Source organism: Terrapene carolina, unplaced genomic scaffold (assembly GCF_002925995.2).
Source record: "Terrapene carolina triunguis isolate 2854851 unplaced genomic scaffold, T_m_triunguis-2.0 Scaffold89, whole genome shotgun sequence".
NCBI lineage: Eukaryota > Metazoa > Chordata > Testudines > Emydidae > Terrapene > Terrapene triunguis.
Window position 1 is genome coordinate 11,139,195 of NW_020664440.1, and position 21,895 is coordinate 11,161,089.

A 21,895-nucleotide genomic window follows, 5' to 3' on the forward strand; every position below is an offset into this window, starting at 1 on the left:
TTTAATACACCTTTAATATGCTTACATTTTTGCTTTAGCTCTGAACCCTTGAGCGTTGCTTTAATTTACTAACCTCGTTAAAGCCAAGTTAATATTGTGAGCTAATATGGCTCTTTCTCCTCTTTACTAGATTTGCAAGTTCACATCCTTACGTCTGAGTTGAACTGAAGGTGGGAGAAAAAACATTCTTTCATTCTGTTTGGACTTCCTGTTTACAGAAGAGAGATGGCGATACTATTAAGCACAAAAAGGATCAACATATGTCTGCTTTTCTTTGTATTAAATTTGGCAGCAGGTATTGAAATACCATTATCAGGTGAGTTGTAGCTATTTACTGAACACTCTGCTTTCTTCCCCTCTGAAGAACACTTTACTTTCTCCCCCGTTTCAGATGTTCCATTTTGAATTTTATTCTGCCTTAACATGGCCTTTTGGGAGTTTATACATGATAAAATTGTAATTTACTTTCTTCAGACTCATTTAGATGCTGCAGTAAACTTATCTAAATAGCACATCACTGACCTTTGAGATCCTATCCTCTGTTCTGCTCAGAAGTTTCAGTTCTGTCCTGTGCATAAATCTCTCCTTTTGGTTGAGAGTCTTTCTGCAGCTGATCTGATATACATATCCATTTATTTATTTATATGCCTTGCAACCTGTTTCATTTTCAAAAGGGAACATATGTGGATCTCTTGGAATAGTTTTATCCCAGGAGAATATTTCCCATCACTTGAATGCCGCTTGCAGGAGCACCTACTTTACCCGTGTCTGGCCACGGTACACATCAAACGGCATATTTTACATAGCTGGTGGTTCTTCAGTGCATGTGTAAAATATGTAATGAACCTCATAAAAAGCCAATCCCACTGAGCAGGTCAGTGGAGCTGACTAAAGGAGCAAGGGGACGAAGATTTAGCCCCCCAAACTACATTTCATCATAGGCAAATAAATAAGGCTGATTACACACCACAGTGTTCTTTTGGAAAAAATCTTATCCCGTTAATATTTGTGTTAGATAAATTGTCTCATCAATTATTCATAAAAACAGAACAAACCTGGCCTTTTTTTTCTAGGCATTCAGGGCCCGATCCTCAAACATATTTAGGCACCTAATGGGAGTTAGGCCCCTAAACTCCTTTTGGGGATCTGTGCCTCAGACACTGAAGCCAGGAGGGTCCTATAAGTAGTTTCAAAACATGTTAGGGCTCAGCTATAAATTTAAGGCTCTGGCCCTCTTTAGGGCACACCCCTCCTTCCCCCCCCGGCCCCAGCAAGAACTCCGAGTGACCCCATGCCTCCCAGCAATCCCATCTGCAATGGAGAACGCACTTGCTTGGAGTTTCAGCCAACACTCCCTTCTGTAGCTAGCTAGCTCTACATACCAGTGCACGGAGGCAGTACCCCTCCTTCCTTCGTAAGTGGCTAGCCCCAGTGGATAGCCAGGAGCAGTCCTGGCACTCCGCTGTGTACAAGATGGCATTTGTAGCCAAGGATGGGACAGGTTCCTTGTACAGTCACCTAAACATAAGCACCAACTCTGGGGAACCATCTGTCCCTTAATTTATTTGAATGAAGCATTTTATATTTTAATAAAAAGGAATTATGTCTGAATATTTATAAGCTAGTGGGAAAGGGTGGACACAGTAGAGATGTAAGGGGTTCGATACGATATGTGCAGCAAGATACTACATTTTGTTTGAGCTTTGAGCTTCATAGCCTGGTCGACTTAAAAGTGAAACCAGAGAACATGTTAATTTTCTTTCTTGTTGTGTATAACAACCAATGTGATGATCTGTTATCCCAGCTTACAGTGCAGAGCACAATCTCTGTTGTGTGTCTCTTACTCAACACTTTCATTCCCACAGAAGTCAGTGAGACAGCATTGATTTCCTGTCTGCATAGTAACAATGCACATTCATGCCACAGATGAATGAAAACAATATGTATCCATAATGGACCCAACGATTTACCATGTAGTGTATCTATGTGTAGTTTAAAACATGCCAGGTTATTAATTTAATCTCCTTCTTAAACTTGGTAAATTCAGGCAAACATGAAACATTAATGCTCTAGCAAGCAATGTGTAGGTATTGACTGACTTCTATGGGAATATTTCTATTGTGAGTGATAGCTCATCATTTGATTGCAATAAAATATATGTAATATTAATGCAGGACCGGCTCTGGCTTTTTTGCTTCCCCAGGCAAAAAAGCCTCCCGCCGCCCCCCGCCCCCTGGCAGGGAGCGCAGCAGGGGAGGGCGCCGAGCCCAGCCGCGGCCCCATTTCTCCCCGGCCGGCCGGAGCGCCGCAGGGAGGGCGGCGAGCCCGGCCGAGGCCCCGCTCTCCCCGACCGGCCGGAGCGCTGGGGGGAGGGCGGCAAGCCCGGCCGGGGCCCCGCTCTCCCCGGGTGAGCGCCGCCCCCCTCCAGGTGCCGCCCCAAGCACATGCTTGGAGGGCTGGTGCCTGGAGCCAGCCCTGTATTAATGGCTATGTTCAGAAATGTCACTAATGAAATGGACGGCTTGCTCTGGGAAGTGCATAATCATCCATATTCCATTTTATTTAAACTCACATGTATTTTGCACATATTTGATTTATCTGAGGATCCACCACCTGCTTGACTCATTAGGAGTGAGGGGGGAAAGTATTTTCTTCTAGTCACCTGGCTTTAAAAAAAATCACTCACAAACTCTCATAAAACAAATCAGAGCTCAGTATAGTCATGAGCATAGGAAAGTTAGCCTCCACATTTGTTATCTTTAGCTTATGTTGGAAGAGACTGTGGTCTCTCTTATGACTCTATGAGCCGGAGTCATGCAGGGACGTAGAAGCAGGAACACCAGCTATGTTGCAACTTCTTGATGCATTGTGCTTTCAGACTGGAGAACAAGTTATGATGTTGTAGAGGGGAGAACGTAGGAATGGCAGAGCAGAATTTCTTCTGCTCATGCAGCTCCCATCACTGTTCTACAGGAATCTGATCCAAAGCCCATTGAGATCAGTGGAAAAACACTAAATGACTTTAGTGGACTTTGGATCAGGCTCCAGGTGAAGATCAATGCCTGAGGAGGGTAGGACAAGAGCCATATAATTACTCCATCCCATTATACTCCCTCCATGTCATGGAGTTCTGTAGCCAAGTGCTTTCCAATCTCCCTTTTGGTGCTGAGACACTTGAAGCACTGACTTCAGGATGCTGACAGTGTTTTTATCATTAGGAGAATATGTATAAAAGTGCATCTGAAATGTTTGCCGGGATAATGTAATGGGGTCTGGCAACCTTGATCCCTTTAAATAATCTGAACTGTGTTTAGTTCTGTTTGAATAGCTCTTGATCTAATCAAATGTCCTCTGTTCAGTTGCACAGGTTCCAACAATTACAGAGCAATCCATGACCCAAGTTGCATACCCTTTTGATGAAGACTTTACAATTAAATGTGAAGCTAAAGGAAATCCACAACCCATGTAAGCGTTTCTTTAAACTAGAGGCGTAATCAAAAGTTTGTTTTCCTTTTCTACCTGTTAACTGTTGCCTAAACATTGTTCTTACTTGGCAGGGAAAGGGAGAATTGATGCACACTAATCTGCTCAGAATCTGGGGGATAAATTAAGCTTTGTGTTCCCCGTTAGGCCACCCAACTTTTGTTGCTTGATCTCTTCCACTCATTCCATGAATAGGGATTAACATGCCTTTTCCTGTTTGGAAATGTTTCATTTCTCAAGTAGGTGCTAAATTTACCCCCAGGTTCACACAAGGCTGACTCAGGAGTATTACAAGAGTTCTGAGGTGTGTAATGGCAATCGAAGGGTACCAGCTGTCAACTTGTTTTTCACACTGCTTAGCCTCCTCTCCCCCATGAAAATACCAAACTCATTAAACCACGTGCCAAGTAGTCACATTTACATTTAATTTGATATTTTGTATCTGCCTAATATCACAATAGTTTTCTCAAATATAAGCACAGGATAATATTTTGCATCCAATATTTTTAATATAAATGTATGGGATTTTTTTGTAATAAAATACTCTGTGAAATTTTACCAGTCAGGTTGTTTGTTCAATATGGATTAAATAATTTATTAATTAGCTGGAGCTCTGTGTATGTGTGATTGTGGCTGTAGAGTTTTGACATTCATTACTCCACAAAGTGAGCAAAGTTTAAAACTTGGTGGGGTTTTTTTTTTTGTAAATATTACTGTTATTTTTATAGTAAATAAGACATAGTCATTTTCAAGATGGCTCTGATTGGAGCTGTGCAGTAAGTTAACAACTAACTTGCCCTGTTTCATGTTTTGTTACTAACTGAAAGGTCATCCTAGGTTCACTGTTGCCGAGGTTTCCTAACATTCTGAATAGGATAGGTCAGAAAACAGAATGTCCATTCACTAAGACATTCTGACATTTTACTGCTCATTCTGAATGGGAGTAAAAAGTCAAAATTTCACACAAAATAAAATTCTTAAAATTTTTTTTTATTTGGGACCATCAAAACTTTTTGTTTCAATAATATAAAAAATAGTATCGAATTTATATAGATATATCTCTACACATAATATTATATAAAAGTCTAAATGAAACATTTAATTTTGATAAGATAAGTGTTTAGTTTCCACTTTATAATTTCAATTAGTTCTTAACACTATTGAAACAAAACGAGAAAGTTGAGAGCCAACAATTTCTTCAAAATCAATGTGTTCCTGCAAAATGTCCAATAAAACTGCATTTTCCAATGAAAAACTGTTCAATTGGAAATTTTTCGACCAGCTCTACTTCTGAATGCTCCTGGCCCAGTTTCAAACCAGCTTGGATTGAGTTATGGGTAAATAAGGTAGGTAAAGTTATGGGTTTGTGTCAAAATCACACCCAAATTGAGGTTTGTGTCAAAATCAAAGGCCACTTGAAACATCTCATGTTTATGTGCCAAACCAAGGGAAACTCAGTGGATTCAACTAAATTTTTCAAATCTACACAAGCCAGAACCAGTGAAATTGTTTGCATGGACCCCTCCCAATGAACAGCACCAAGTTTCTCATAGCTCTGGTTCTAATCCAAATTCTGTAGTTCCTTTCATTGTGGCAAGTATTTTGAGACTGTGACTTTCATTTATTGTCCTTGCCTTCAGCCCGGATTAATATTTTTGTGTCACAGTCAGTTATCTCAAAGTAGCGTGCTCAATAGGAGAGCTGTGCCCCATAGCTAACGTTAGCCTCATTTCTCTTGGGGCCTGTTCCAGCACCATAAAAGTCAAAGGTAATGAGTTTAGGATTGGGTCCTTGATTACCATTACGCTTGTACTACAGCACATTATTTTCCAAGTCCTTATGTTTAATGTTTGTATTACCTTTCAGTTTTAATTGGACTAAAGATGAGAAACCATTCGATCTACTATCCGACCCCAGGATAATTGCATCCAAAAATTCAGGAACGTTTGTGATCCAAAATCAAGGGATCATAGCTGATTTTCAAGGGAAATATCGTTGTTATGCTTCAAATGAACTGGGAACTGCCATGTCAGAAGAAATTGAAATAATAGTTCCAAGTAAGTTTCTCAAATGAAATACTGTGTTTCTTTTTGTTGATCAATTGCTTGACCATACTTTGGTTGATTATTTCTTCATGAAATATACTCGAGACCAAATAACCAATGTCAGTCAGGTTTATTAATATGGTATAGGAGAAAGGTTTGATATGATACTAGTCTCCAAAGAACAGCCCTGTGCAGTGCTGTTACATTCACCTTACGCAGAAAGTGTGTGCCCCAAGTTACATATTTCAGCTGATATCATTTATATGATTTTATAAATTACATATTTCTTTACACGTCACTAAAATCCAACTCATCAGTTTGTTACAGTTCCCTAGCCTCTCGTTCTGTTCCTTCGTTATCTTTGTTTTGGATATTAGCATTCCAGTTACTAAGCTGTGAAGGTATATCCCTAGCTTGTATTAAGACATAGAATAGATGTATCTTGATTTTAACAAGTTTCCTAGCTGCTTGTGCCAAATGCTTACTTCAGCAAATACAAGGTGTTATTGGGTACTTAGCATAAGTAAACAGGATTATGGTACAGGCTAGTTTAGCCTACATCACTGTTACAATATTTGTGGTTAATGTTGTTGGTACTTAATGCATGTATGTATGTATGTATGTATAGCCAGCATATATTAGTCAAAATTTTAATGAAGGGAGATAATATTAGATGCTATCTCAGTATAACAGTGAAGGTTGTTGTCATATATGGCATGCTATGATATTTATTTATTCTAGTGGGCATGGTGATATCAGCCTAAAAAGTGAAACTGAAAGCTATAGTTATTAATTTTCAGAATGTCATATATTTCTCCTAATGTCCTCCATATCTCTTAGGGAGCCCTAAGAAACCGTCAAGGTTTTTCTCTGTTTAACCACAATATCCTCAAGAAATGTTCTAGAAATTACCATCCTCCTAACCAAGAATTCCTGTGGAGCTGTTTGCCACACTTATGAGTCAGTTTGACAGGCCCTTGCAATGCAGCATTCTGACATTTTAAAGCGCTGTCATCATGTTGTGTCCAAGCACCACCATGTTGCAACTTAATGACATTGTGTCAAACCATTATCCTCTTGAGATGTAATGTCCCAATGGGATGACTTTTCACGGGCCTCAGAACTGATTTCAGACTTTTTGAATAGTGAGTCACTTCAAAAAAACACCTATGATCTGGGAATCCCGATGTGGTAGTCTAGCATATCGCTAGCTACTTCGTAATCACTCCAACCACTTGCTATTGAGTGGTATGAGGCACTTCTGTGTCCCCTCCCCCCTGACTCACTAAGTTTGTTCCTCAGCATTCCCAGCTCCTGTTTGCTAGGGACTATTTACCAAATCTGAGTAAGTAGCATGGAAGTTCAAGATATTACCACTGAACCATCAGTACCTTCTAAGTTTTCTAGTACAAATACTAAAGAACATCCCAAAAACAATTTAATTTAAAAGGAACTGGATAAATTATGTACATATTTTCACAGCTATATTAATTTGGAGAGCATTTATTATTCACTGATACTTGCTGAATACAATTCACCATGCTTTATCTCTAGAGAATAAGCCAGCAGGGCTGTTAGTATAGGCTTTTTTAATGGCATCCTCAGGAGAATTGAGTGTTCGGTGGCAGAAAATGATTTGCTTTGACTTGACTATTATTTCTCTACTGAGGCTATGAAAATAAACACCTCTTTAATGCCTTTTCTTTTCATTTTTCATAAAAGTCATAGCAGTTTTTTGTTCTGTGTTTAAAACAGCAGTTTTGCTCATTCAGTGCCACCAATCATAGTACTTTGCATTTCTATAGCTTCCTGCTATCAAAGGACCCTAAAGCACTTGACAGACATAGGTCCCGCTGAGATCTGCATGTGATGGAGGCCCTCCACGTGCTGATTTCAGCCTTTGCCATGGAAGGGAGTGGTCACCTATCTCCTTGGCAGTATTTCTGGCCATTTGAGTGCAGAGGTAGCAGACAATAGGGAACATGCATCATTCTTCTACCAGCCCTGTAGAAAAGTTTATGCAGCCTCTTTCTGTGCCATGGGCCATCTCCTGAGAAGTGATCTAAAGGCATCTATAAATAGGGGAAAACCTGGCAACATGGCTTCATTGGAGCTGTGCGGTCACAGAAGCTTAAAAGAGTCTGAGAAGGAGACCCAGAGAGTCCACATAAACTGTTCTGTATTGGGACAGACCCCCCAAGATACACAGGGAGCAGAACCTCTTGATCTTTCTGTGGGGATAAAACATTTATTTCTCTCTGTCTCGATCTCTATCTATCTCTGGTTTTATACTGCTGCCTTTACCCATAGTACCTTCTGCATAAAATCAGAAACAACAGTGATGTCCTTGGTGAACAAAGGTCAGGTGTGTATAGATAGGAATTACCTCACTCATCACTAAATTGCAGCTGCCTGTAGGGGTGTAACTCATCAGCACTGCACAACAGTTTGACTCGAAATTGTATTTTCAGTTGAACTGAACTGAATGTCATGGTGTGAGTTAAAATGACCTAGTCATTACTGGAGGGGACACAGTAGTTGTTTAATGTCACTCAACAGTTTTGGGCAGGGTGAAAAGAGCAACATTGCCATTCAAAGCTCTAGGCAGAACACAATTATTCACTTTGGAATCTGGCCAGGGCACTGGGGTTGATACCACTACTCATAAGAAAAGTGCCGGGGGGCCTTTAATTTCCCAAAGTGGTGAGAACGTCAGTTTTATGTCCCTTCTAAAGTATGTCACCTCCAGCAGTACAAAGTCTTCTGATATTCTGGTGATCCACTGACCCTGATTCCAAAAGAAGAGGTACTTAAATATACAAAAAAAAGAACACTTTTCTTAGTCGTTTTGGAATGTGTAGTTGAGGCAGGACATGTGAATAGCTTGATATGTGCTGGACAAGACTTCCGTCATTGCAATAAGGGTGCTCATATTAGAAGTAGATTTCAATTCCCTTTATTGTATTGAACTGAATTGACCAAGAACTGTGGCAGAATCTCAATTCATCTTTATCTAAGCATATGTGTATGTTTTGTGTCCATACATAATTAAGTGAAAAAACAGGAATTGCGGATTACTATATAGTGCAACACATATTAAATGTCATAATAAGACAAGGATGCGGACAACAACCACTGTACTACTGAACTTAGAATTCTGTTACTTTAATTATTGAATGGGCCCAATGTCAGAAGGAGAAATTGAATTCGGACTAGAAATTTAAACCTTGTGTTTAATTGATCACAAGGTAACACCACCTCGTTGGTGGTGTTATTTATAGTTACTTTCCTTAAAACACTTAAAACTACAGGATGAAAGCATAGCATGAAAATAAATTAACCAAGAAATAAATTCACTGACAGTATCTCACATTATCGATTGCACAGTCCACCTAGAAGGCAAAGCCTGTATCTAAAATTTGAAAAAGCATACTGAATTCTGTAGTGAAGAGACCAAAAGGATTCTTGAGTTGAGCTAAAATAACAATTAGCATTAAGGCACTTTGCAAAGGTGAATGATCAATATTATCCTCATTTTACAGATGAGAAAACAGAGTGGCTAAGTAATGGAGCAAAGTCACACAGCAGGTTGTGCACGAGCCGGGAATAGAACCCAGTTCTGTTGGTCACCCAATTTACCAACTAATTCACTGTGATTATTTTGACCATCCCTGAGTCATTTATGGGGATAAATGCCCTTCTTCTTGGGAAAGGGTAATAGCGAAAACCTTGTAGGCAAGGACTGGCATCTACCCCATAGTAAGATGCCTTCCTAGATTGACAGCCAGCCATTACATTAGTCAGTTTAGTGTGGAAATTAGAAATCATTCCATAAATTAGCAGAATCATCCTTTGTAAACAGTTCAAGGGCTGTAATGAGAATTACTAATTTAACTCCAAACGGCACAAGCCAGAACTGAAATTGATACACTGAGACAGATCTCAGGCTGTGTCCAAGCTGTGCTCAGCACAGTGCAGGTGGAAGGAAGTTATAAGTCACATTTATGTACTTCTGGTTTGCCGGCCATGGGGTTGATCCCTGGCATAAAGAAGATCAACCTTAGGGCTGCTCTACTTACTGCTGATTATCAATGGCCAAGGAATGCTCTGGGTATTGGGGATTGCCAGGGAATAGAGATCTCCTGGCCATTGTCCCCTTAGCAGTTCTTATTCAAGACTGGGCAACAACAGTGTGTGTGTGCTCTCTCTCTGTCTCTCGCTAGTCTGCTGGTGCAAAGTGGGTATAATCCTGGTGGAGTCAGCCAGTGAATGAGTCTTTCTATGCAGGTATATTGCATCTGAGAATCTCCTCAGTGCATGCTTCTCCAGCACAGCTTCCCAGTGCTAACTTCAAATGCAAAAAACACACACACACACACACACACACACACACAAAAACGAACAGTGGGCCTTTTCTGATTCTCTTCTCACTTACACTGGTGTAAATCCATAAAGTCAATGGAGTGATACCCCCATGTACAATCAGTGTAAGAGAGTAGAATCAGGCACCTTAATTACATCCTTCTCTAAACAGAGTTTAGACTAAAGCTGATAACAAACAGTTACACTGAGAATTTGTCTACACCATGGAGCCTATGTCAGTACAGCTATGCCAGTATAGCCCCTAGTTTAGACAGCGCCTGCACCAACAGAAGAGTGTGTGTGTGTGTGTGTGTGTGTGTGTGTGTGTGTGTGTGTGGGTGTATTGGAATGCCACCACCCTGAACAACATTACCCAAGTCTACAGAAGAACTCTTCTGTCAACATAGCTGCTCCGATGCTGGGGATTTTTGCAGCATAGCTGTGTCACTAGGGATTTTGTTTTTTTTACACCTCTGACCAGTGAAACTATGCTGACATATCATTAAGTGCAGGCTAAGCGTGAGTAAATCTGGACTAATCCCACTAAAGTTTAGAGTGTAGTGAAGTGACCTACGTAACTTCAGGTTTATACCAGTGAAACAGAACAGACTCAGGCCCAGGATCTATACTAAAAACACTCATTAGTTTTAGCATAAGATTCCTCCTCATTTTTCACTGAGATTTTGAATTTTCTGAACATAGGAAAATAGGAGAAGGGATCCACAAGACATTTGCTGAATTTTCCTCTCCCCTGCCCCATTTATCAGTGGTATTTCAAAACATTCAACTCTAATCTTGAGTTTTCCAGTAGCGTATGGTCATTAAATTGCAAGTCACTTTTGGGATTGGCTATGTCCAGGTTCACGACAGTGAGAGAGCAACAATCTGTCACTGCTTGGGTCACCATCAGTCACAAGCAGAGAACTTGGGCACAGACAAATTTTGATCCTTATGTGTCTCACAGTTTAATAACACTGTGGTATTAGAGAACTCAAGATATTACTTCGGCAGGAATTAAAATGTGGCATGAGGAACCGTTCCCAAGGCAGTTCTGAGTGTGTTATATATCACAGTGTGCTTTGGGAAATGTTTCCATAAGAGCCAGAATACAGATGGACAATTTTTCATCTTGTGGCTCTTTTTTTTTTCTCCTGCCAATGGATTGTCTGAGCCATAATAGGATCCACCTGCTGGCATTTCAACAGGTCATTCTGAGGCCCTTTATACAAGCTTGTTCTCCCCCTGTGTAATGAAAATGTGAGATGGAGTACCTTGAGCTATGAATGATTGTCTGGCCCTGCTCTTTATGTCCGTATGTAGGCAGTTGCCTGTAATATCGACATGACCTTTTTGGTAGACGTCATGGCAAACAGATTGATTGATTTCCAATTTCACATCATCCATTTGCCGTATGCAATTTCAAAATCTATCATCAAGCAGTACGTCTTGCATAGAGCTCAGAACCACTTACCAGCTTAGCTCAATTATTATAAATTCTGTGATCAGCCACAAATTAGTAGCAATCGTTTACATAATATCCAAGAATTAAAATGATGAATACTGCAAAAAAGTTACACACCTATATGCACTTAGGAGTGATATCACACAGCCAGTTCTTAAGATAATGTTATGCTCAAAAGTGCTGGTGTCTGCCTAGATCATGGAGTTGGTTGGGTTGATGGGTGTACTAAGCAACTTCTATTCAGGCTAACTGTGGGAACCATTCAGTACCCGGGGTATACTGACAACTGAAACAATGGAAACCAATGCCCAGGGTCTGCATCAGCAAGGCAAGCCTAGGCAGTGGTCTGGCCATGCTGATTAAAGCTGATAACAAACACAGGGGCAGGACAGTGACTGAGGTAGGGTTGTGCATGTGTGCATGCACCAGACAGAAAAGCTCTGATAGTGTGTCCCTGAGAAAAAGATAAAAAAAGAGAGCTTCTGGGTTAAGTGCTGGCTGAAAGAGACTTGGAACGGTGAGCCAAGAAGCTATCTCCTGTTGTTTTCTTCTGGTGGCAGGATTACATCAAAGAAATAACTGACTATCAACAGTTTCTCTTAATAAAAACAACCCACAGTGTCCCAAACTTGAGTAGCTGGTTGGGTCACAAAGGAGTAACAATATTATCAGCTTTTTTGGTTTTTTATAACTCTCAGAACATAGAATGTAGGAGAATTTCACCTTCCAGCTGATTAGACAGAGTGGGCCTCAGCAAGAGAATCAATTGGAAGCTGAGCTAAATTCCAACCTAATCTGGTTACCTGGCAGGTTGACTCAGGAACTGGAATTGTCACTGGGTGTACCTTACAGGACTTAAGGAGTGAAGAAGCTATTGGAAGGAAGCTAGCTGTAGTATTCTCTCTATTGTCTTTCATGAAGTGGGTGAGATTCATGGGATCTCCATTTTATTGCTTGTTAGGGAGCCCTACTCTGTTTATAAACTGGAGATTTTAAAAATTGTTAATCTCTCTGCCAATAGAAGATTGGTAGATATAATTTCTCATGATCCATGGTAGGTGTGAGAACATTCCTTCCATTTTCTCTTATGGCAGAGTAATACCTTCCCTTAGGCCAGTGATATCCATACACAATTCTTACTCAAGCAATCAACACCATGTTGTAATTGTTCCAGTTCAGGCTAGCTAGTGTTACCACAGAAGGAAATTTAAGAAGAAACTGTAACTCGGAAACACTTCTCAGAGTCACAACATGCCCGTTCTGCTGGCATACATGTTGTAGGGAGGTGGCCCCGCACAGGAGCAGCGCCAGGGTTTTTGCCGCCCTAGGCGGCAGCGCTCCTCCTCTGAGCATTCGGCGGCAGGAGTCTTTCCGCTCCGCGTCTTCGAGGCACTTCGGTGGCGGGTCCCGGAGCGAGTGAAGGACCCGCCGCCGAATTTCCGCTGAAGACCCGGAGCGGAAGGATCCCCCCGCCGCCGAATTTCCGCTGAGGGCAGCAAGATGCCGCCCTCCAAATCCTGCTGCCCTAGGCGACCGCCTAGGATTGCCTAGTGGAAGCACCGGCCCTGGCCCCGCATAACCCACACACATCTCTCCCCTAATCCCTCCCAGCTACTTACTCAGAGTGGGACAGGAAGTATCAGGCATACAGCCTCTGTTTTCTCCTCTGCACCCAAACTTAAGATGCAAGTAGGTCCTGTATCCTGCTTCATCATGGAACTACATAGACCACAGTCCCAATCTATCTCATAATATTTGTATGCAAAATCCCCAATAATCATTCAGTTCCTTAACTGTAACCTACTCCTAGACCATGGGCCAGATCCTCAGATGGTGTAAATGGAGTATACTGTTTTACATCAGCTGAGGATCTGGCAGAGATGAGCTTTGACATTTAAACGTGTTATAATATGCAGTTGCGTTGCACTGGAGTTCACATTAATAACTGGTATGCAAAGCTGGCACTTTTTAGTATTTCCCTTTGGCTCCTGATATTTCATTCTTAAAACTATTGCTTAATCATGTATTGAACTGACAGCATTGCACCTTGCACCAGTTTTAACTTGCCTCAAATGTAAGCAGGATTCAGTGCCTGCCCTGAAATAGTCTCAACTTGGTTTGCTTAAAGAGTGGTTACATTTAACAAATGAATTTGTTTGTTGCATTGTGGCTTCTCTATGCTCATTCCAGGATAAAATCTTGCTCACCTTGCTTGTGGATGTAGTACCAGTGCCTTCAGTGGTAGTGTTCGCATGAGGCTGGCAAACAAGATAGAGTCCTTTGCTTCTGTTTGCAGCTGGCTGGTTTGCAGCTGGGCTGGTTGCTGTTCCCGTCCTTTATACACAGTCCTTGTGGGTTTCCATTGACTTCAGTGAATTTTGGTTATTGAATCAGGTCCTAAACTATTGGTTCAACTGGTCTATATTTAAGAACCAGGTCCATTAGCCTTTGTGCATGTGAGTCAAAAGGACTGCTTAAATGTACAAGGATAGCAAGATCAGACCCTAAAGATTATGTAGGGTCAGTCTGCAGCTGTGCCACAGCAAAGCTTGCACACCTGAGAGTGGGGGAAGCAAAGATCATCCTAAGCTACCTTTCTACCTCTTCTAATTCTGGGGCTGACTGAGCACCAAGCCAGTCCCTTGCTCAAGTTATAGCAGCTGCCTAAAGGCTGCTCTAAGTTGCATTGCCTTATAATTCCCTGGGAGCCATTATGCCAGCTAGGATCATCAAACCACAGTCCTGCTCTTGCTAGCCTCCAGCATACCCCCAGAGTAGTGGACGATAGAGGAGAAATGTGTACTAAGATGGGCTGATGTAGAGTCATACATGCAGATTTTATGCTAGACTTCCCCTTAACATCACCATTACTTTGCTTTCCGTTACACCAATTCCTTTGTTCTTTGTGTATTACAAACTCTTTTGCTGGGATCTTGTCTTCTTACTCTTTTTTCAAAAAAATGCGTAGCCACTTTTTGCTTTTATGCACATAATAATAGTACTTAATGCAGAGAACAAAAGGAAGGATATGGGGTAGATGTGCTGTTTGTATGAAAGGGGGCTAAGGATAAGAAAATGAAGGAAATGGTTTGTTTGTTTTTTGTCATAGGTGTACCAAAATTCCCAAAAGAAAAGATTGAGCCAATTGAGGTAGAGTATGGTGATGCTGTGGTTTTGCACTGTAATCCTCCCAGAGGAATTCCACCTTTGCATATCTATTGGATGAATATTGGTAAGTAACATTTGATGACACAACACATAACAGGCCTTTCTTAAAATACCTGTCCAAGATCAGTTTCATGACAAATTCATAACTGATGAAAATTATAAGTGTAAGCGCTAAGGAAAAATATATGGGTGGCATTGTAGGCAACCCAGTGAAAGCCTCTATTTAATGTGCAAGAGCAATCGAAAGCACAAGCAATATTATAAGGATGGAAATTCAGACCCCATGAAGTCACTGGCAAAAGTCCCATGAGTTTTTAAAGAATGGGATATAAATCAATATTTAAAATGTTATAATGCCATTACATAAATCAAAGGTATACCCTCAATATGAATATTTTGTTTAGTTCTGGTCACTCCATCTCAAAAAAGGATATAGCAGAGGGATTTAAGAGATAGGTAACAAGAATGGTTAGACACATGGAAAGCTACTGGTAATAATGGTACAGAAAGGTGAATCAGGTCATCTTCTGCACCTTTCATAATGTATATACAATGAAACTGGAAGGCAAAACATTAAAGTTGAAGAAATAAAATACTTTTTAACATAACACATACTTGACCTGGGAAACTCATTGCCACCAGATAACAATGAGTGCAAGAGCTCAGCAGGGTTTTAGAAAGGGTTAGGCACACACAGATTATCAGAACATTCAGTTACAGTAAAGTGGATAAAATATACCAATAGTATAAACCATCCTGCTTCAGAAGGCAAGCCAACCATTAATTGACAAGATTATGAAAAACCTTTCTCTATTGTCCGGTTATTGCATAATTGGCTATTTTGGGGGATTCTGTCACCTTCTTTAAATGTCTAGGGTGAAATCTTGGCGACATAGAAATCAATGGCAAACTCCCATTGACTTTGGTGGGACTCAGATTTCACCCTTAGGATTTATCACTATCAGAGACAGGATTCCAGACTAGATCGATAGACAACTGCTCTCATTCCACATTTGGCTGGTTTGACACTGAGCCAACAAAACCTTTGCATGTCTAGGAGTTACATACTATAAGGTGTACTTACAGGGAAGATAAGTTTGGGTTCTGCACAGTGGAAACCTAGAAATGAAGGCATCCGTGGCAGTGCTGCAAGTCTTTGTAGCACTGAAACTTGCTGGGATTTTCACTGCATCATCCCCTAGTAATTACAGAATTAAAGTACAGGAACAAAACTGACTTTCCAGAGAATTCATGCTGTTTCTGTAGAAAGTTTACTTAGGTTCTTGTTTCATAAACTCCCATTCCAATGGCTGTAAAAGGACACAGAGATTTTGGTTATGTTGCACCTCTTTCCTCTTTTGCATCAAAGTTCCATTCTGCACCTGAAAGCAAACACAAGACAGGAAGTGTAAATTGAGGGATGGCTAGATATTATTACCATATTATAATTATTTTTTTCTTGCTAGATTTACAACACATTCCACAAGATGAAAGGGTCTCCATGAGCCTTAAGGGAGATCTGTACTTTGCAAATGTGGAAGAAAATGACAGTCGAAGCGATTATTGTTGCTTTGCAGCATTTCCCAGGCTGCGGACAATCGTTCAGAAAATGCCAATGACACTGATGGTTACACGTAGTAAGTCTTTTAAAAATTGTTTTAACTCCCCCTTGTCACTGAATGAAAAAGTGTGCCATGTGTCTAACATGATTCTCTCTGAAGAAAATACATGTTAATATGCTTATTCCTATATTATAAGCCTTGCTCTGAGAGCTAGATCCAACCGATAAAAAGCTTCTGCAGTTGCTGGGCTGCAAAAGCGCTATTGTCTTCCTCCTGTTCTCCACAACTACGAAATCTAATCACGATGCATCAGGGAAATCAACTCCCTTCTCAGCCACTGAGTGAATCATTAGGCATTCCGTACTGCCTCTTCCCCCGAGCCTGGGTTTGCCTGGATATGGCAATCGGGCTCTGGAGAATGACATTAGGGAGCTGCAGTTAACATGATCAGGGAGTACTCCAGGTGTCCTATTATGCAGCAAGGTTCTTGCTTGGCTGATTGGATATTAGAGAACTTCAAAATGGCCATAACCTAGAGTTCTTGGTTTGTACCTGACAAGTCTGTTCCTGAGCTCAGCCATGGACAGCCAATGGTACCATTTGCCTTCACTTCTATTAATAGTAATCAGAATATTACAGTAGTGCCCAAGCACCAGCCAAGGATGGTGCCCCACTGTGTGAGGAACTGAATGAACAATAGAAGATTATCCCTGCCCACTTTTGATAGGTGCCCAAGAGAAGGTAGAAATCAACAGAAGTCGTGACTGGTCCCCCTGTCTCTGAATGCACAAAATCACCTGTCACTTAGAAAAAAGCCTCACAAACCCCATTATTTTGTAAGTTACAAAAGCATCAACTTTCATAATCTTGGGGAGAACTGGGTGTCAATACTTTCCCAGTCACAGGAAATGTACTACTCTAGAGCAAGAGGAAAACTTGTTTGCATGGCTGCCTCTAGTAAGAAGTAAAAAGCATGGAGGAATTGAGCATAATATGGCGTGAAAGGAGCTTTGCATTTCCTGACTGAAAGGGCGAGTAGGAGACATGGAGCTGTTCGTTTTCTGAGTCATGGCCATTGTAGCTACCCAGTTTTTTGCAGATGAAAAGAACACCAGATACGTCAAATCTTTTCAGTTTCCAAAAATGAGAAAAAGGTAGTTTCAGGTACTATACCTGCACGTGAGTCCCACTGCCAATTTCATGGTTTTCCAATTACATTTTCCTATATATTTATTTTTTCTTACTCTTTTTGCTCTATCAAAGTTCAAACCAAACAACAAAGGAAACAAAGTGACTCTATATACAGAATGTACAGGAAACAGTGAGATTGTGCTTTTGAAAGAAGCCAAACAAACAAACAAACAAAAAGAAAATCAGAGATAATATGGTAGGCCACATTCTCAGGTTGTGGTAATCAAAGCTTCATTGAACTCAGTGGAGTTATGACAGTTTACACCAGGTGAAGATCTTTCCCATTTTGCTTGACTCATTCCGTTGCAGGAATTTTAAGTGTCACTTGCAAGAATAAATATGTTAAAAATCAATTGAGAATATATATTATTTTAGTCTGGCTTTGTCACCCTTCTGGGTTCAATAATATCTGACTTTTGGGGATTTATGTTTCCAAAAAGAATCAGGGATATTTTCTTCCCAATTGAAAGCCTCAATATTTAACTTACAAGTCATATATTTTCTTGCTGGGGCAAACAGATAAATAATAATACCAAATTCATATACCTTAATACTTGGTTAATCCATCATGAGGCCTCAGTTGTAGTAAGGTGTCTAGTTCTGGGTGCCATATTTGAAGAATGGTGTAGACAAATTAGAGTCCACGTGAGCAAAAAAATGATAAAAGGTTTAGAAAACCTGAACGATGAGGAAAATTAAAAATAAACTCTAGGCATGTTAAGTCCTGAGAAAAGAAGACTGAGGGGGGACTTGATAACAGTATTTAAATATGTTAAGGGCTTTTATAAAGAAGATACTGATAATTTTTTCTCCATATCCACTAACCGTAGGACAAGTAGTAATCAGCTTAATCTGAAGCACGGGAGACTTAAATTAGATATTAGGGAAAACTCTCTAACTGTAATGATAGTTAAGTACTGAAATAGGCTTCCAATGGAGGTTGTAAAATCCCTGTCATTGGAGGTTTTGAATAAGTAAGACAAAAACCTGTAAGGGGTGGTGTAGGTCAGTGGGGGTACGCAGAGGTCTTCCACAGGTACATCAACCCATCTAGATATTTGCTTAGTTTTAAAACAGGCTACATAAAAAGCACTAATGAAGTCAGTAGAAACTAAAATTTCATACAGACAATGACTTGTTTATACTGCTCTATGTACTATACACTGAAATGTAACTACAATATTTATATTCCAATTGATTTATTTTATAATAATATGGTAAAAATGAGAAAGGAAGCAATTTTTCAGAAATAGTGTGCTGTGACACTTTTGTATTTTTATGTCTGATTTTAGAACCAAGTAGTTTTTAAATTAGATGAAATTTGGGGGTTCCCAAGACAAATCAGACTCCTGAAAGGGGTACAGTAGTTTGGAAAGGTTGAGAGCCACTGATCTAGGTATACTTGATCCTGCCTCAGCAACAGGGGCTGCACTAAATGACCTTTCAAGGTCCCTTCCGAACCTACTTTTCTATGATCTATGATGCTAAGTTTTAGGATATTAATTGTAAGTAAAATATCAGAAGTAAATATTGTATTCTATAGATGTTTAAATGGCTCCAGTCATACACACATTGGAGGACTTCATCCTGCAGGCTTTGGAACACTCTGGCCTCAGGGCAGTAAACCACTTAAGTACATGCACATTACTGTTGAAGTCAATGGGATTATGTATGTACTTAAAGTGAAGCACATGCCTAAGTGCTCTGTGGGTTCGGGGCCAGAGTGCCCCTACTGAGGCATTGTGTCTGAGAGCAAGAAGAAGCAGATAAATAACAAAGGAGAAAAGATTAAGGATAGACTCTTTTAATGAATGCTAGGAACCTACCAATCTTATTCGACATAACTCTAATAAAATCACTTTTTAGTGAATCTTTTCCTGAGTTTTACATCTTTTTAATGCTTTCTTTATACATACAGAAATTCATTGTCTGTGTTGATTTGCATTATATTCTTTTGGTGATTTTATATAAAATATATTTACATTTCCTTTAAGGAAGTATTTTGTGTAGATTTCTTTTGTTTGGTTGACGTTTTATTTGTTTTGACCTTTTAACCTATATCAACTATTCCGTTTGCATTTGGTTTTCATTTTTGTTTATTTCAGTTAAACATACTAATGACTCAAGCTCACCTAATGCTGCTGTTACTAAGGGTGAGTTGAATGTACCTGTTTGTTTCTTTGCCTTTGAGTTCACGAGAATACTTAAGAGCTACTTAATGTGTTGGGTAATTTGAAATTTTAGTAAAATGAATTATTCTATCAATTTAGATGAAATACTGTTACTGCTTAGGAAAAACTTTTAACACGTTTGCTGGGTATAAGCAGCACATGCATCAATATTGACTCAGTCTTTACTATCTTGACTGAGGTCTGAAGGATTTTTCACATTACTGCATCTCTCTTCCGTGTGAAATAAAGAGCTCAGAGAAGTGGTCCTGACAAATAGAAACTATTTTTTAGAATAGGCAGTTTTGCTGAACAAGAAAGTGATTTCAAGCTAGATGAAAAAAAACATGAAGGAATTATATGACCAGTTAGAATATGCTGTGATGTTTAATGTAGCAATAGCAGAAAATATGGATAGGATTGATAAGGGTGTGTAGCTAACAGAATATATCTGGATTCTCAACACAAATACTAGAGCTTGTTGGAAGATTTTAGATGAAAGTTTTCTATTGGAAAATGCTGTTTTGACAAAACTGAACATTTTCACAAAATGAATTGATTTTGAGGAAATTTTGTTTCTTTTTTTTAAAGGAAAAAGCTATTAAAATGTTTAGATGTCCTGTTTTGATATTTTGGGATCTAGACGTTTTGTTTTTTCTTTATGTATCATAAGCTTTTTTTTCTAAATTTACTTTATTTTTTTCATATTGAATCATAAAGGGTCAATATTAAAAAAAGGGGTTGAGTTTAGTGAAACTAAATGTTTCAAGTGACTCAAAATGATATTTTTGGGAGGTATTTCATTTTGTGAAAAAATTCAAAATTATGGTTTTTTGTTCCAATTCAGGTACAAAACAAAAACTTTTCATGAGAAGGAAAATCTATTTTCCACCCAGTTCTACCAAATACCTTATTTTTCGCCAAACATGGTTAACAAGAGAGAATATATTTTAAAATTAAGTCCATCATTTCCAAAACTAACTAGTGATTTTGAGTGCCTCAGTTTCTGGAGTGCCCAACAAAGAACACCTGAGAGGGACTTGATTTTTCAGAAGACTAATGCTGAACAGTTTCTGAAAATCAGGCCATTTTCACGTGTCTCATGCTGGACACCCAAGAGTGCTATTCATGTCTAAAAATCTAGGCATATGTGGGTGAACATTTGTGTACAGCATATGTACACACTGGTATGTGTAGTGCACACTGTACAAAGAGACCCAAAGCAATTAAAGAAGGGGAGAAGAAAACTGGCTTGTAAGATAGAAATGATCTATTACCAAATTATCAGTAAATCGCTTTTCTTGAAGAATCAGTAAATATTTGAATGACATATTGGCTATTAATTATTACTGAATAGCCGTTTAACAATATAAATTGTTAAAACGTATTGTCAAAGAAACAATTGATTTTTTGTTGGCAGTCTAGAGTAAATGGTTATCTGAAACCCAGTACAGTAAAAAGGCGTTTTGTTATGAACAGTGGCTTGTTTTCAAGCTGTATTCCCAAATGCATTCTTGAGTTATTGTAAATTCTGCAACTGTAGAGGGAAGGAGAATTCCAAGTTGCTGGCAAAGGAGAAGAGATATGATATCAGCTGAGATTTAGAAGACAATGTAAAGTTAGTGAAGGGGAAAGGTATTAGGAAGACTGTTCCAGATGGCAAGAACAGACAAGGAAAGACTCATTCACCACCGTTGGTCAGAGTGTGTGGGCGAGGGGAGAAATAAGGAAGCAGAGAGGAGGCAAGTACTAGCTGAGCAGGCAAGAGAATAGAAAAATGGTCCATGAGAGGGGCTGGAGCAAATCCGCCGTAGAGTTTTTTCAAGGCATGGCAGGAAATTCTGAACTGGTTCTTAAAATTGACTGGGAACTAGGGAGGTTGTTTGAGGATGAGGCACACTTCTTAGGGCATGTGAGGTGGGAAGCCGAAATCTTCTTAGGCTGTCACCTGGAGAGATGGGACTTGGATCTTAGTTTGGAGGGATTAGAAGAGATTTCAGCAGAGTTGAATCAGAGCATCTGGCCCAGCCACCCTGTCACCGGGCTTCTCCCCAGCTTCCAAAAACTCGCTGCCACACCCAGTCTTCTCTAGGATGGGTTAGCCTCTTACCGTAGGCAAGTAAAACAACAGAGAACAGCCTTTTAACTCTTCTTTTCTCTCAGGCTTCCGAGTCACCTCTCAGAGGCGTCTCTGGTACTTCTGTCCTGGCAGCATCCCAGTTCTAGTCAGCTCTGCTTCCCTGAGACCCTTCCAGGGACCAATCACAGGAGTTAGCTGCACTCAACCATGGTTTTCCTTCCTTTCCCTAGGCATGGCCTGTCTCAGTCATTCCCTTCCATCTCCCATTTCCTCCCCTCTGGTAACACTTAATAGGCACAGGGATAGCCCAGGCCCCTTTAATTGGCTGGATTGGGCTCACCTGCTCTGACCCAGGGGAGTTGGGCCAAGTTCTG

At 40.0% G+C, this 21,895-nt stretch overlaps 1 protein-coding gene across 1 annotated transcript in view; it reads left to right on the forward strand.

Moving 5' to 3' along the window:
- Window positions 1–225: 225 nt before the first annotated feature.
- Window positions 226–21,895, forward strand: part of CHL1 (cell adhesion molecule L1 like) — a 73,892-nt gene continuing 52,222 nt past the window's right edge. Inside the window, exons 1-6 of the mRNA XM_024195690.1 lie at window positions 226–316; window positions 3,360–3,465; window positions 5,350–5,540; window positions 14,462–14,584; window positions 15,987–16,157; window positions 19,379–19,426. Of these exons, the coding sequence (XP_024051458.1) occupies window positions 226–316; window positions 3,360–3,465; window positions 5,350–5,540; window positions 14,462–14,584; window positions 15,987–16,157; window positions 19,379–19,426 (730 nt within the window). The remainder of the gene's footprint in view (window positions 317–3,359; window positions 3,466–5,349; window positions 5,541–14,461; window positions 14,585–15,986; window positions 16,158–19,378; window positions 19,427–21,895) is intronic.